This window comes from Typopeltis vanoorti, chromosome 5 (assembly GCF_054136105.1).
Source record: "Typopeltis vanoorti isolate ZY-2024b chromosome 5, IOZ_Tvanoo_1.0, whole genome shotgun sequence".
Classification (NCBI taxonomy): domain Eukaryota; kingdom Metazoa; phylum Arthropoda; class Arachnida; order Uropygi; family Thelyphonidae; genus Typopeltis; species Typopeltis vanoorti.
The window spans coordinates 156,157,124-156,173,743 of NC_143553.1; the positions used below are offsets into that span (position 1 = coordinate 156,157,124).

Genomic DNA, 16,620 nt, shown 5'->3' on the forward strand with positions numbered 1-16,620 from the left:
GCAACTTTCTATTTCTTAAAGTGAAGGGAAGAGTTTAGCCTTAAAAACAATAACAGACAGAATAGATGAAGAAATTAAATCTACACGCATTAGTATACCTGGAAAAGGCTTTAGAATATTTAAGAAATTGGAATTGATTGGAGAGGTTCAACAAAACTAACTAAAAATTCGAATCGACTGGAAAGATTAAAAAACTGTATCTCTCTCTCTCTCTATATATATATATATATATGTGTGTGTGTGTGTGTGTGTGTGTGTGTGTGTGTGTGTGTGTGTGTATACAAATACACACACACACACACACACACACACACATATATATATATATATATGTATGTATATATATATTTTTTTTAATAATAATTATACTGACTAGGAACACCGAGAAAGGTATAATAAAAACTTTAATCAAACACGATTAGTTTCGTCGGAACGCCGACTTCTTCAGGTGTGTAAATAATTAAAAAAAGAACTGGAAAAAATAACAAGTTAAAAATACGTACTTCTCATGTAAACAAATTGGGAATAGTAACAGTTTTTTAACTTATTTTTTCCAGTTCTTTTGTAGTTCTTTACACACCTGAAGAAGTCGGCGTTCCGACGAAACTAGTCGTGTTTGATTAAAGTTTTTATTATACCTTTCTCGGTGTTCCTAGTCAGTATAATTATTATTTTTTAAAATGTCTACAAGCCATGTGAATAGAAGCTATATATATATATATATATATATATATATATATAGAAATATGAGACATAAGCATTACAACAGAACAAATATTACACAAATGAGGTCGTTTATTGTAAACATGATGACTCAAGACACAAGTTTATCAAAATATTTGACTTCTTATATTATGTGAGTCATGAACTGTTTTAACAGAAAATTGCAGAGGATGGGATGCATTTAAATGTGTTATTCAAGATTATTATTCTGAGAAAATCCTTGAAAATTGAAATATGAGTGTGTAAAAGAAGTAAACAGCAATCATAAAATGGATGATGAAATTTCTGAGGAACCCGCGGAAACATACGAACCGGAATATAAACAGATTACAGTGGATAAAACATCAGAAAAGGGAAAAATTAGATAGCACAGACATACATCATTCGATTGCGTCCTCAGAATAATTGGAAGAGAGAGTTATGAAAGTAAAGAGAAAAGATTAAGATATGCCTGTAAATGGCTTATTTTTAGCTTTTCCCTTTATTTTGTTATCATCTTCTAAAGGACGGAACGGTGCCCATCGGTGACAGGCGCTGTTCAGTTGAAGGCTGATGTTGATCGGGAAAAATATTCCTTACCGCTATTAAACGCTTTAAAATAAAAAATAATTTTTTTAAGAATCAGGAAAGAGGGGATGTTACAATCTTACTACTTCTGAGGCTACTTCAAATCATTCTAATGGATGATTAATTACTGCTAAGTAATAATCGCTCAATAGTGGATAAAACGCAGGTTAGTGTTTATAATTTATCAAGGATCTCTGAAATAAAAAGTTTAACCTGATAAAAAATAGGTTTCACAAATTACACACGCGTTTTTTCTGAAACGAAACGTGTCCAGTAAACTTCAAGAGGTATGGAAACGAGAAAAAGTCCACACATTCAGAAACTCCTATTTAGTAACTATATTTTGCTCAAACCAACATGTTAACACGGTCACGTAAGGAAGCACAAATATGCAAAAAAAAAAAAAAAAAAAATATATATATATATATATATATATATATATATATATATATATATATATATATATATATATATATATATATACGCATTGTGAGAAGATGGTTTAAATAAAGTATTTATCCTTATGGTATAATATTAATTGGATTTTCCTGACTGGAAAAGTAACTTACTCTTTTCTGGAGCTTTTCACTGATGAATGGTTTGACGCAGGCATACATGATGTTGAAAAGAGCTGACTGGTTCAGTATGTTGATGCTCTTATAGCGAGCTGGAAGACCATTCTACAAGAAACAGTATACATTCAAGATCAGCAGATATATTATATATATAATTAATAATTATCTGAATTTATCTGTGTTCTAAGTCAATGGAAATTAATATATTTGGATGCAGGCTTTATTCAGTTGGGTCCGATATGCTAAATATTTTGATTTTTTTCTGGAAAATAAATCAAATTATTGCAGACTATGTTAAGAATCTTATTTCCACATCACTACATATCGCAAAAATTTATTTTGTTATTAAAATAAATTAAGATAATTTATGTAAAAACTGAATATGGAACATGTGAGAACATTCCTATTCATTGTATTTAAGTCTCTTAATAACATTTGTCTGATTAAAAGATGTGCAGATATTTTCAAGTAAGTTTTTGCTAATAGCTGATATTACTGTATTAACTGTAGAAGACTATTGACGGTATTATTAATAGTAAAGTATCAAAAATGACATAAAAAGTTATCTAGAACAAATATTTAAATTGTTGAGAAAATTTGGAGACATTTGACATACTAGTACAAACATGTGAAGATTAAGGTTTGTAAAACCCAAATTAGCCGAAACAGGCTAATGAACGATAGAGTGTTATATTAGTAATATTACTAAGTTTTTTATCTGGTTTTTCTTTGATATTAGTAACACAATTGGAATGTAAGTATGTGTATAACAGATTGAATTTATTCTGCTCTACTTTTCATCTAGCATTTTGTTCTTAAAAAAATGAATTCTTTTTACGTAGTTATGCGCTGTTGACCCCAATAAAACTTGAAACCTTTTAATATGGTAAAGTGTTTTTATAGATTTAAAGGACTTATTGCTGTAATTTTCTATGAATCATGAAGAAACGAAGTCCTCGGCACATATCCAGAAATATTCTAGAGTTTGCAACACCTAAAACTTTATTTTTAACTTTCTTGTTGAACTATTTTAAGGACGATGTGGAACGATAGTAAGAAATAATTTGGGTTACTTTTATTTTACAGCTTCTTTTGGCATTCAAATAAATTAACTTTCATATGCTGTACCATGCACAGGATGCATTAACATAATCTTGGTAAGAGAAAATGTTCCATTGAAACATTGGAATAAGTCAGAACTTGATATGTAATACAATCTAGTTCTCAGAGCACTTCAGATAAGTTATGGTACAAAACATGTTATATTAAACTTTTTGACATACCCTTCAATTACCCTTCTAGATTAGAATTAAAGTGATCGGCGTGTATGTTTAGTTTATCCTACGTGGCTTATAGCACTATTTATATAAGGCCACAAATAAGTAGCTCGTTAATTGGGCATCAGATACTATTGCCATTATCTGATGCCAATAGTAATAGTATACATGGACTAGGAAGAGACTTTGAGAGAGGTATTATAGTAGGTTGCTATACTAGTGTTTTGTCTGTACGTGACAAGACACTATGTGACATTACTAAAATGCGTATTATCCTAAATCAGCTATCGTGTGAAGGGTGTCATCACTCATCAAAGAACTCTTTAGGAAGACTTTGAAGGAACAAAGGTACTCGGAAGGATAGAACAGGAATTTCGGTAGTCCAATGTGAAAACCAACTATCAGGATTTCAAAGAATTTACATGAATTTAAATTATCATAAATATACTTCTAAAATAACCATAAGACTTTGTTTTATATGGAAGGACAGCTACATGTAAATCAACCATTAATAACTGCAGTGAATAGCACACAATACACTGTTGGATAGATCATCGTCTCTGGTCTGTGCGGCGTTGGAAGTCTGTGATATGGAGATAGGAATAGTTCTACACCATTTCTCCGATGAGTAGGTAGGCAAGCGTGGACGATGGCTGAGTGTTTTCTTCTCGAATGCATCGTGCAATTGTGAAGTCCAAATGATAGAAGGAGATTTAATGGTCTAGAGATTTTCATCCCAGGATGGACTTGGTTCATAATGGCAATGCTGGAAAAAATAATGTTTTTGATACCGTCTTCCAGTGGATCGAACTGGGGCATTTGAAGTATTGTTCCAGATCGTTCTGGTTCGGAAGAAAAGTAGTAAACTATACTTTGCAAAAATAATGTTCCAATTTTCGTTATCTACATCACAAATCGTCAAATACCCACTTTTAGAGAGTATTGCGATTGATTGATTTAAAATTTGTTCTGCGATAACGTCCTATTTGGAATTTACGCTATATTTGAATGAATGCAATAAATTAATGAAAAATACAAAGAGTGAATACAGTCTATCAGTGAAACTGTTTTGCTCTCAGCAATGATCTTGTTCGTAGAATGCGCTTAACTGACTTTTCACTAAGTTATATTTCTTCACTTTGCTTGACTTAACTATAAAAGAATGCTAGATGAGACATTAATGAAATGACATACATACGCACCTGAACCATATTTATAATTGCCACCAATTTGTTTAAGTGAAAATATTCCTTCAGATGCTTCAAGGATAATCCTTGGAAGTCAAGAATGATGCAAACTCCGTTGACATGGCATGGCTCATACTGAAGACACCACTCCATGCAGAGCATGGCTGAACGAGCTAGCATACTGAAAGGTTGTTCTCCTGGGTCAGTAGCACCTGAAACGCACACAGTAAGATTACAAGCTGTAACACAAAGCAAGGCTAAACAGAAATTTCATAAAAGTTACATATTGTGAAGATTTAAGAGAGTGCACATAGATTGCAACCTGAGTTGAAAGATAAAGTTGTTTAATAAAAACCTTTTATTAAATGGCTGAATAATACTATTAAGATCGGTCAGGATTCATTCACAATAAGGATATATTTAAACTCTGTTAAACTGTGTTTAGCGATAGATAAATGACACAGAAATGTATCTAAAATTAGGCTTACAATTTTAATTTAAAAAATTCTAAAAATAATAAAATTCATCCTTGCCTATTTTCCCGATTATTATTGTTTCTCCTTGGGGACCACGATATGGCATAACTGCGACGAGGTTTCTCCAGAACACAGTGTGGATGTCTGCAAGGTCCGAAGGTCTATAAAATTCATCGTTCTCCTTTCGAAACTTGTAATACACTCCTATGGAATTGAAGGCGCTTTCTACATCGTATTTTCTAACGCGTAGGAATCCCAGGAGAAACGAAGTGTCCGTTCTTGATACGAAGTCGTTTTGCGCTGTGGAAGATAAGATTGATAGGGTTTAAAAGAAGATAAATTCTATCCCTCTTTTAGACATGTCGAAAGCAGCAGTATAAGGCTTATAATTGTTTCTCGTCTTAAGTAGAATGCTTAAAATCAAATTAGTTTTGATGACATCAGAGAATGTCCAATTGCTTAAAATTAGTAACACATAAAAAGTCAAACACAAAATTCGAGCAGCGAGCCTCCATAAAATGTGAAGTGCTTCAACTATGAATTCTGATAAGAAAATGTAGATTTTGAAGACAGATTGAGAGTAGTTGAATTCCAGACTCTGGTAAACAAGGGAAAGATAGATAATATGATAGAGATTTTTAATCATCTGAACCGGTGTTATTGGATATCGTCTGATGAACGTTTTTTTTATATGGAACGTGTGGAGAGGACACGGGGGCATCATGGAAGGTAAGTTTGTTCGAGGTTAAGAAAGTGGTAAGAGCTAGAGTTTGTGAAGCTCGATCAAAACCTTCAGTAAGTGTTTAACTTCGGATAAAGTACATTTGAGGAAGATGTCTCCGCTTTACTGATTTATATAAAATAGGAACATGGAACGAAAGTAGCATTTATGAAGAAAAACTGAAACTGGTATAGAAATAAATAAATAAGAACTTAAGTTAAGTGTTTATGAATCAGTGAACTGAAATGGATAGAATGAGTCACTTTGATACTGATGGTGTCATGATGTATTAATCTGGACTTGAAAAAATTCGAAGAAATGGAGTATCATGCATTGTTAGAAGAGAATATAGAAAATACATTTTGGCTTAAACCCAGTCTCTGGAAGAATAATCCTAATCATAATAAAAGCATATCCACTGAATGTTATATTCATACAAGTATAGGCACCCTTTACAGATGCAAGTGAAGATAAAGTCGAAGAAATTTAAAGTAGATTGTAATACGTAGTATACATTATTGATAAAAAAAATGGAATGAAAATTGGGAGAAAAAGAAGAACGAGGCAAACACTGGACAATTTGGTTTACGACTGAGGAACGAAGCAGGAAAAAAGATGTTGGAGTTTGTTTCGAGAATAGTTGCTTTATTGAAAACATTTGCTTTCAGCAACATAAAACAAGATTGTTCACATTAACATGGACTTCATCTAATGGTGAACACAGAAATCAAAAATCAGAAAAACAGTCTGGTGCAGTCTGTGAAATAGATCATGAATTATTGGTAGCTGAAGTTAAATTGAAATTAAGCGCTAAGAAAGTACAAAAGAACAGTATCAAATTTGATTTAAATCATGTAAATATAGCATTTAAAAGAGAACGCGTGAAGAAATTAAAAAGTTTGGAGATGATAGGAAGAAAATTAGATCTGTGAGAAGAAACAAAATGCACAGTAATAGACGCCGCAAAGAAGATTCTAAGTAAAGCATATAAAAAGAAAGAAAGATTGTAAATGACTGTCAGGAGAAGCTGTTCAAATAGCAGAAAAAAAATGAAACATGAAACGTCAGAGAAACAAAGAAAGGTTTAGGCAACTGAGAGAAGGGTTCCAGAAACAGCCTTGGAAAGATAAGGAAGAACATCATCTATAAAAAAAAGGTGCAAGGAAATTGAAGAAAATAACATTACGGCTAGAACAATAGATCTGTTTAGAAAGAACAATGTAGTTACAGGGGGGGATTTACTCTTAGATTAGGAGTTTTAAAGAGTAATTGGGGAAAACGTTTGATGGAAGAAGAAAAAAAACGGAAAGTGTATATACAGGATTTGTAGAAGAAAATAGTAATATTGAAGGAGAATGTGATAGGAGACATGTTGAGGAATCCATGATAATGAAAATTGAAGTGATATCAGCAATGGAACAGCTGCCGAAAGGAAACGCTTCTGGAACTGATGGAGTGTTACCAAAATTAGTGAGAGCGGCTGAAAACGAAGCAGTGAATATATTAATTTAATTTGACGACAGGTTTGGAAGAAAATATACCGGCCTAGAGATTGGAAAACATCAATATTCATCCCAATTCTTAAAACATCACATCTCAGAGATTGTCACAATTTTAGACCCATTAGTTTAACTTCACAAGTAAAGTTAGGCTGAAAATGATCCAACAAAGGCTGGAGCCACATGTCAATAGATAAATTCCAGTAGAACAGGCAGTCTTTAGAACTAGAAACCAGATAGCAAACATGGGATGAATAATGGAAAGCATAAGAGAATTTCATAAGCATAAGAGAAGTATTCGTGGTTTTTTTGATTTCAAGGAAGCTTTTGATTGCGTGGATCGCAACAGAATGTAATGAGATCAATGGAAATTCCTGTGCATCTAATCTGATTCTCTTGATAAGAGAGCTATATAACAATCAAGAAGCTTCAGTGAAAACAATCTTTGGATATATATATATATATATATATATAACTGATATAACTGGTATAACTGATAGGCAAAAACTGAAGAAGATTTGGACGTTTGATACTATAGGTTAAGAGCGAAAGCAATAAAAAAATAAACCTGCCTTAATTTAAACATCAGCAAACAAAGATAATGACTTCTGGCAATTTAGACGAATTTATGATTGAGAGAGAGACAAAATAGAGGCAGTTGAAAGTTATGATTTACTGGTCCCAGAATCCAATACAATAGTAAATGTGAAGATGAAATTAAAAGTATAGTAATGGGAAAAAGTTATGTTAAACACGAAAAATTATGAAAGATAGCCGTGTCTTACTTTCGTGGTCTTGAGTAAGAATAATAACAGCAGATAAGCATATTTCCATGAGCGATAAGAAAAATAATAGCATATGAACATATGCATACAAGTGACATAACAGCTGATAAACATACCCAGATTAGAAACATGACAGCGAATAATATGTAACAGTGCAGTAGATAAGCATATCTAACGCATTTTATTCGATAAGTGAAACATCTTTTAGCACTAACAATTGGAAGTCGCTGGGTAGATTTCCACTATCTCCAGTAGTCAGGTTAATGTCTACCAATGATGTCTGGCCTAATTAACGAAGAGAGTACGGAAAACGAAACCACCCACTTTTTCATGTTCCAGACACTAAGTGTTATGATTTGCTTTAAATAATGTGCTTTCTATCATCTTTTCTAATTTGGTAGGTTAAAATCAACTTTCTCTGCTAAATATGAACTAACGAAAATGTATTCGATAACTAAATATAACTTACCTTTTAGCTTCTCTCTGAGTTTACTAATGGACGTGTTCATTGTACTTGGGCTTTCATGTAGTTCTTTTGCCGCTTTTTCTCTGTCGGCAGGACTGAGGTTGTGTTCACTGTGCGTTCTCAGAACTCTATTCAGTAGCATAGGCATTTCCCAATTCTTTTTTGGCATGGTCTAATTATTCTAGAGAGGGGAAAACAGTAAAAACGCACAAATAGTTAGTTGCAGGACGAATCATTATTGAAACAAGTTCGTTTGTTTTTGTTAAAATTCTTAAACAAACAAAAAAAGTTTGAGTTTTTTGTTAAACGACTTCCAGCTGTTCAAGAAGAACATTAAAAGTTCCTATTTAGCACTTTCCCAATTACGGTATGGATTACTGTATAAATTTTGGATTGTTGAATTAATTTAAAAACAAAACCAAACCAAATTAAGTCGTTCGTGATGAGAAATGTTTCTCTTTCATATTAGTAGATAATAATTGATATGGAGTGCTACCAAAATTCCACAATATGAAACTTACCATCTCATTGTGCAGCGAAGTGTCAATCAAATAAGCTCGAAAATCCCGTTTATTCTCGTTGGGTTTGAGGCAGCTTAAAGTACGCGGAGAGTCTTTATAAGGGGTTAACAACTGAAGGTGAGTTAGCACATGTGGTAAATGAGATACCGTCAGTTTGGCATTTAAGGAAATATACAGTAAATAATCTATCCATGTTTTAGTGTATGTTCCTCTGACAACCGCTTTAAGAACCGATTTTTGCTTACAAATATTCTGATAATTCTTTGCTATATCAGACTAGGTATAGATAATACGCTTTCTTTATAAGATTTTCATTTTTTAAAGTGATTCTCTAATCAATACCTTCTTCTTTTCCTCATTCCCATAATATTTCTAAGAATTCTAAGATATTCTTTGCTGACCTGGTTAGCTGAGGGGGAAGGGGGAGCGTCTCCTCTATGCAAACAAAAGACGGCGGATAGAATTCTCACTCTAGACATGCATGTTAGTGATTGTCTTTAGGTGAGCGATGAAGTTCAACGTGCGCTGTGAGAACACGGCACTGTTTATCGAAGACCGAAACAGGTATCTCTTTCGACTCATAGAAATTTATTCACATGGTTCAACTTGCTTTACTTGTTTTATTGTCTATTTCCAATTAAACTGCGGTCGTTACCAAAAAAAAGGAATGACTTCTTTTATCAATTCACTAATCGAAACCAAATATTTTTCTTCTTTTGTTTTATCTAATGGTGAGTTAGCCCTTAAGAGTCACTAGGATCCTATATCGATTCGAACCCAATCCTTTCTAAAAGAATTCAGTAAACTCTCCATAAATTATTCATTGCCTTACATATAAGGATTAATTAATAAAAATATAATTTACTCTCATTATGGAAAGGAGAGATCCTATGATATTTTAATACAGATTCTTCTAATTTGATAGCCTGAGAGTGTTATTATTCCTTACTGTAATTTCTGATCTTTACATATAATAATTATTTTTAGAAGATTCGGTGAGTTAGTACTAAAATAAAGGGCTGGTGCAAAAGAAACGAACAGGATATATATATATATATATATATATAAAGATAAGCCAAAATTTTGAACGATTTTGTGTCACGTTTATTCTCTTACCAGCTTACCAGCCCGGAACTCGGGAGGAGGGGAGTTAACTGCCGTAGGCGCCAGGAGGTAAGAATCCCCCTAGTATATATATATATATATATATATATATATATATATATATATATATATATATATACTAGATAAACTCCCCCCCCGCGCCTAGGGCACCCAACCCCATTGAGTTCTGGGTAGTTGGGCGCGGGGGAGTTGAGACAAAAAACGTAAAATAAAGACGTTTCAATTTCGGCTTATCTTTTTTTATATAGAGAGAGTGGATATATCCTCTTCGTTTGATCAATTAATAATGTTAGTATTCGCTCATTCCGATTTTTGGTGAAGGCAACTTTTAAATGATGCTAATTATTTCTTTTATGTGCTTATTTATGCTCTAATTAAGGTGTTTTTTAACTAAGGAAATGTCCTATAATTAAAAACCTTTTTAATAATATCTTAAAAAAGTAGGTCATATCCTTAAAAAATAAAATATGAGAAAAAAATATGAAGTTTCGCTATTTAACTTTCTTGCTTAATGCTTTTTCGTGGAATTAGAAGCGGAGTTAGAAAAAAAGACTTCGCGTTGATATTTTGAGATCCAAAAGGAAAGATCTTAATGTTTCATCGTTTGTAGGAGAAAATTGGAGAACTGATTGAAAATTTCATTGTGTTGATTTAAAATTGAACAATTTATACATTTGCGTAGTTTGCACTGCAAAAGTCAAAGAATTGTTAGCTGAAAAAATAAATCTTTTCAATGAGTTTAGAAAATCCCAAGCAGTTTTGAAGTGTCCAGGATAATGACGCGGATTAGTTTGTTGTTCCAAAAAGCCGTCGGCCTGTTATCCTTGACCGGCATATCAATGAGTAATCGCGACTTGTTTATGGAATAACAAAACTTTCCTCCATGAGGAAGTCCTGGCTGGCTGATAGGAGGAAAACCACTCTGGTGTGTGCGGTACAGCTGACAGTGACAGCTCTGAAGGTCCCGACTTCCTCCGAAGTTATTGACAAGAAAGGTAAACCAAAGGGAGGTTATTTCCTAACACTGCATTTAAGTGAGAAGGAAAACATAAAAATAAAAACAAATAAACAAACATCCCGGAATTTGTTTACGCAAACGTGTTGTTAATAGTGGTTTCACTGAAAGTGCTAAATCGGTCTTGGATTTAATAGTTGAATGTTTTGGATTGAATTTCATGAAAAAAATTTAAGAGTGTTCTTATTATAATGAAAAATGTTCTTTACTGACTAAAATTCATAACATTAATCAAATAAACACTTTCACATTATTACAATAATTTACAACATTTATAACAGTGTTATAAACTAAATATATGTTAGCACAATTTAAATTATCTAAATTTTATAACGAATAACAGCATTTAACAACGTCCACGTCTTCTTTAATATTTTTATTTAAAAAAAAAACTTGCTTTATATTAATCAAAAATCAATCTCGTTTTTGTATAATTACCAACAGAAATGTTATCTGATTTTTAAAACAGAAGAATTCCCGATGATATAATAAATAACAAATCACGTACTGCATCATTTACTAGAAATTTTATGCCCGATTTTTGCAAGAGGTGTTTTCATATTTACACAAATTAAGCAGAAATAAAATAAAACAAAGAAATTAAACAAAACTGATCCCAGTTACTAATTTCTAGGCTGTTCTCAAGAGGATTACTGATCCTTATCCCTCTACATTACGACAAAACAAATCAAAGATCTTTTTTTATTACACATCTTCTTACCTGGGTAATGCAAGGCACTGCTGGTAACTTGCTAATAACTGGAGAAAAATATGTCTGAAGTGCACCGTCTCTGAGGATGAACTGGTGGCTTGCTCACCTCAGACAGAACTTCCGTTGTGTGCCAGATTTACGCTCCATATATCGCCCACAAGTAGGACCAGCTTTATAAGAAATCTAACAGCCTTGGAACGTGCGTCACTAAGGACCTTCACCACTGTCAGGTAAATTGAACCTAGCAGTTGGGAAGAGAAAGCGGTGTCGTAATCACTTAGGGTCGTAGACCACGTGTGTTCAAGAGGGCCTCAAATATAATAATTCTGCTTTCTCTTGCAGGCGAAACGCATTTACTTTTCTTCTAATGATAAATTATATATACGTATATTTTTTTAATTCGCATTACTTTGCTCTTTGATTCTTAATTTAATCCTCCACTCGGTTATTTCTGATAGTCTTTGTAAAAAATGATCGTTTTTTCTTTATCACCCTATACTTAATTTTTCTTTCTGTTGCTATCAATATAGTTCAATTTATACTTCACTTTCTTAATATCGAGTAAGGAATTTTGATTTTGTTTTCTTGTTGTATTGTTATGACTTTTTTAAACAATTTATGTGACTTTCCTCCACTAAGGGTTGTAAGCCTATAATACATTAGTACGTTGGAAGGTGGGTTAATGATTTCTTAACTTTTATTTATTTATTTAATTTGGAATTTGGATATAATACCGAAACCCTTTTCCAGAGAACAAACATAGAACTTTTTTTTCGAGGCACATTAGACTTTCAATTAATGAAGAGGCAGTCTCACCGAATCTGTGCAATTCTTCTCCCAAATAAAGACAATCGCAAACATGTTTCAGCTGAATCTTCAGATTTAATGGAAATAAGCTGGTAAAAAAGCTTTCCTTAGTTTCCGTAGGCACTGCTTTTGTTCTGTAGACTGAGGAATCTGGTTATTATAAATCACGATCTTTTAGAATTCATCATTGGGAAACCAAAGGAAGAATTAGTATGAGTAAATAAAGGTTTAGGGAAATCCATTCAACTAAGGATGTTGTATGCGTTTTTGAGGATTCATTCTACTATCGAATGACGTGGCATTTTTTTAAGATGCAGAGGATAGGATATTGCTTTGGTTCTAATGAAGTTTGCTGGAACGATTTCCTCTCACTGAAGAATAATTGTTATTATAAGCTGGGAAATCATCGATTTTAAAGATATGCATGTGCGAAGGTAACAAAGTTTACTAAATGAAGTGGAAGAAGAGAGGAAGCGTCATCAGCAATTCTTCTCCCAAATAATCATTGATAAGGTTTTAGCTCATTGGGAAGTTGTTAATGTACAGAAGAACAAGGATAGGCAAGAAAGGCATATTATAGCACAGTGCAAGTGGATAGGATCCACTCGGCCAAACAAGCAGCCAAATTAACTGAACAAGATAGCTAGAATAAGTATGTTGCCGGCCAGATTGCTATAAGCCTTATCAAATGTATGCAAACCATGCAGGCCGGCATGATAATAACCCCAGTTAAAGAAGCTTTATAGATTTCATCGTCTTATTCTCATCTTTTTAATTTCGCATTTCAGCCACAAGATATTCATTTACTGCAGTAGAGATCATTCCGAAAGATATTTGCCAAGGCTAAAAAGCGTTGCATTTAGACAATATGATATCCGAGGTGTAATTGCCATCGTTATCCTGAAATGTGTGGTGCTTTAGAATATGTTAACTTGAATTTGTGCTCTTATTTAATCGTGTTTAAAGTGTTTTTGCTGAAACGTAAACACCAAAAAAAAAGTAAACTAACAGTTCTTAAGTGGCCCAAGAACACCAGACCATTTCATAAAAGGAATGTGAGCAATCGCTCGAACAGAACGCACTGATATTCCTCTAAGCCTTCTGCATGAAGCCCAAACATACCGGAACGTATCGGGTATCGCTACCGAAAGCAGATCATCAATTACTAATCAGACCTATCACCCATATGAAGTGTCTTAGTTGCTGGATATCAGGGAAATAGACTGGATATCAGGGAAACAAAAAGAGTTTTATGTGTGGCTCTGTTGACGGTCGGCGCTTAAATGATCGATGAATCAGTGCACTTATGGCCAATCTCGAAAGCCAGTTTGCTGTCCTCCGTCTATTTCCTCAGTTAAATAATTCTTACATCTTGAAAAACGAATGCACATTCTCGAACATCTAAATCATTGCTATTATTGTTGATGAGCCGAGTAAACTAATTCAATTCCGAATTCATAACGGAAATAAAGCTCAAAGTGATTCGCGACCAGCACCTGAACGATGACGTCAATACCGATAATGACTAGCAAGCTGCGTTATCCTCAACGTCTCGGAAGCAGACGCGAAAGGACGTCGTTAATAAGCTTTCTGAAACATCTAACTTCGATCACCACAAAAAAATTATCAGCCGGCGCCCCTTCTGACTCACGTGCAGACGTAAAGATTGGATGAACTTCCCGTGGCTGGTGAAATTCACCTGCGAAACTGAAGAGCAGATCCGAATTCATAACGGATGTAAATATTAAACTCAAGGGCACTCCATCCCCGTGATGTTTACACGAGCCTGACCGGATCTTCTTAAGGGAAGCAAGGTCGTCTAGTACGTCATCAACTGGAGGATAAACGTCAGATCATTAGTAAAGAATGGATGAATGCCTAGAAACAAGGAAGGCTGGTGGGAAAATCAAATACCGTGAAAACTCAAACCCAAACACTGTATAGGGAAAGTGCTTGGCCCATACAATCAACGGTAAACGTCAGAGAACCCGCCAAATCTAAAATATGTTCAAACACACGAAGTCTCAGTTTCAACCTCAGTAATTGATTTCCATCTACTGTATATAAAATCTCATCTGCTTTAATTGATTGAAACTCAAATTGCAACTTACTCAAGCATTATTAATTTGAACATTTACACAACACTTTGACACATTTACTAAAAGCTGGCATCTGTGCATACGTTTATCTGTGCATACGTTTGCTCTAATATATCCAACTTAGAATATCTTGATTGTGACCTCCCTTAACTTATAATCTCTATACTATTTCTGTCTACCCAACCCAAATAATTTGCTGTCTCACATCGCTCTCTTCATGCCACTAACCATTCCGACTTTTTTTTATTTCTTTTCTGTAAACATTCATAGCACGCAGGTTACTTCCTTAGCGGATTTTATTCGTAACGCCAGTTGGTTTTCCTCTTCCAACTGCAACGATAAGGGAGGAAAAGATGCTTGAGACATTTACCATCAAGAATGACCTTACAAAAATCATTCACATGGCTACTCGAATACCACACGATCCCCAACAACTTTCCAAGCACTCCAGGACCTATTCCTTAATAGTGATCGTTTTAAGTATACTGTGAATATTTTTGCGAACTTTAGGTAATTTATACCGTAAGCTGGAACAGATCTATTTTCCCAACGAGCAGCATGTACAGTATCAATCTCATCCATGTATTGTATGAAACAGAAAAGTATCAAAATGAATAATCTTCGCCACTGCTATCTCATTCCATTGGTTGGGATATGTTTCAAGTCTTCTTATCCTGACATACTCGAACATGTTATTGAAATAATCTTCATTAGTAAGGGAACATTTTCTTTATTCCAAGATCCTAACTAAGGGGTGGTTTTCCAAAAGGCGCGCGCCAATGCTGTACAAGCGAAGATTCGAGCATACCGCAGTTAGAGCATACTGGCTCACTAATTAGAAAAATAATTACAGTATAGCTGCTAGAAAACTATCGGTTCTTGAAATTTAAAAAAAAAAGCTAAAAGCAGGAAGCTTGCATCCTCTCCAAATAGCAGTCACGCCTTCTGGTCTCTTGCCAAAACTATCAGCTGAATCTAACACTGTTTTTAGCACGTTTATACTCGGATGGCTTCATCATCACTACACAGAAAAAGCTAGTTTTTTCTTTTTCTCTAATTCCGGTCTGGCTAATCCTCATCAATGCTTCCCAACCGTTCCAGACAGTCACTATGTAAGGTCTTGTATGACCTATTATTTCAGAGACATCAGAGGGTATGTTTCAAGCCTTCTCATACCGACATCCTGCTCCAGAGTAAGTCCAGTTGCGTGTCGCTTTTATTTTGCACTTTCATGCTCCACTGGTATCCGTCATTCATGGAAATTAGACCATGTACAACCTATTACTAAGTAAGATGGGAAACAAATATTTACCATCAACCTACTGTCCAGTTTCTGTTACTCGGTTCTCTCTAAAGTAACCATCAGCATCAAATCCCTACGCAACCCTTAAGCAATCAACTAATAAACAATGATCACTATTGAAATACATCACGTTATGTATTCCATCGATCCAGGGACAAAAATTATAGAAACTATTGGCGAATCTGAGGTGGTCGTCGTTAATATCGAAAGGACTTTCGACAAATAACAACTGTGATTTCGTCTCTTCTTTTCCTGTCACTTCAACTTGTGGGCCAGCTTTCTTACTGGATACTCGATAGGCAAGATAGATGAGGATTCCTTATAATCAATCTATGCAACGCTGGTGTTGGATAGGGCTCTGTTTCATCCACTCACTCTTTTCCTTCTGTATATCAGTGACCTACGTAAGTTGGCTACTAAACCAATGTACAACTTTGCTAATGACAATGCGCTACAATTCTCGTTCTCACTCAACAAACTATGTGCTATAAAAAGCATACGATCTTCAGAATAACAACTTTTACTGTCCTTTCTGATCCCTGAGCATTCTTTGATGGGGATTCTCATTATATCGCCCCAAAAGAGAACCGTTTTCTTCCAATCTTGCTCTCGAGAACATCAAAACGTGTATACAAGACGAGACCTCTCTTCGTTTCAATTACTCTATCATCAGACCTGAAATAAGCATATTACAACTCTTGCTTCATCGGATCTACAAAACATTAGAATTTCTCGTTAGCTCAAGGCGCTGTTTTATCACTG

The 16,620-nt window shown here is 34.2% G+C and overlaps 1 protein-coding gene across 1 annotated transcript in view; it reads right to left on the reverse strand.

Moving 5' to 3' along the window:
• Positions 1 to 16,620, reverse strand: part of LOC150106975 (alpha-tocopherol transfer protein-like) — a 53,742-nt gene that overhangs the window by 24,248 nt on the left and 12,874 nt on the right. The window contains exons 3-4 of the mRNA XM_090393524.1: positions 4,345 to 4,586; positions 1,860 to 1,970 (exon numbers count right to left, since the gene is read on the reverse strand). Of these exons, the coding sequence (XP_090249650.1) occupies positions 1,860 to 1,970; positions 4,345 to 4,586 (353 nt within the window). The remainder of the gene's footprint in view (positions 1 to 1,859; positions 1,971 to 4,344; positions 4,587 to 16,620) is intronic.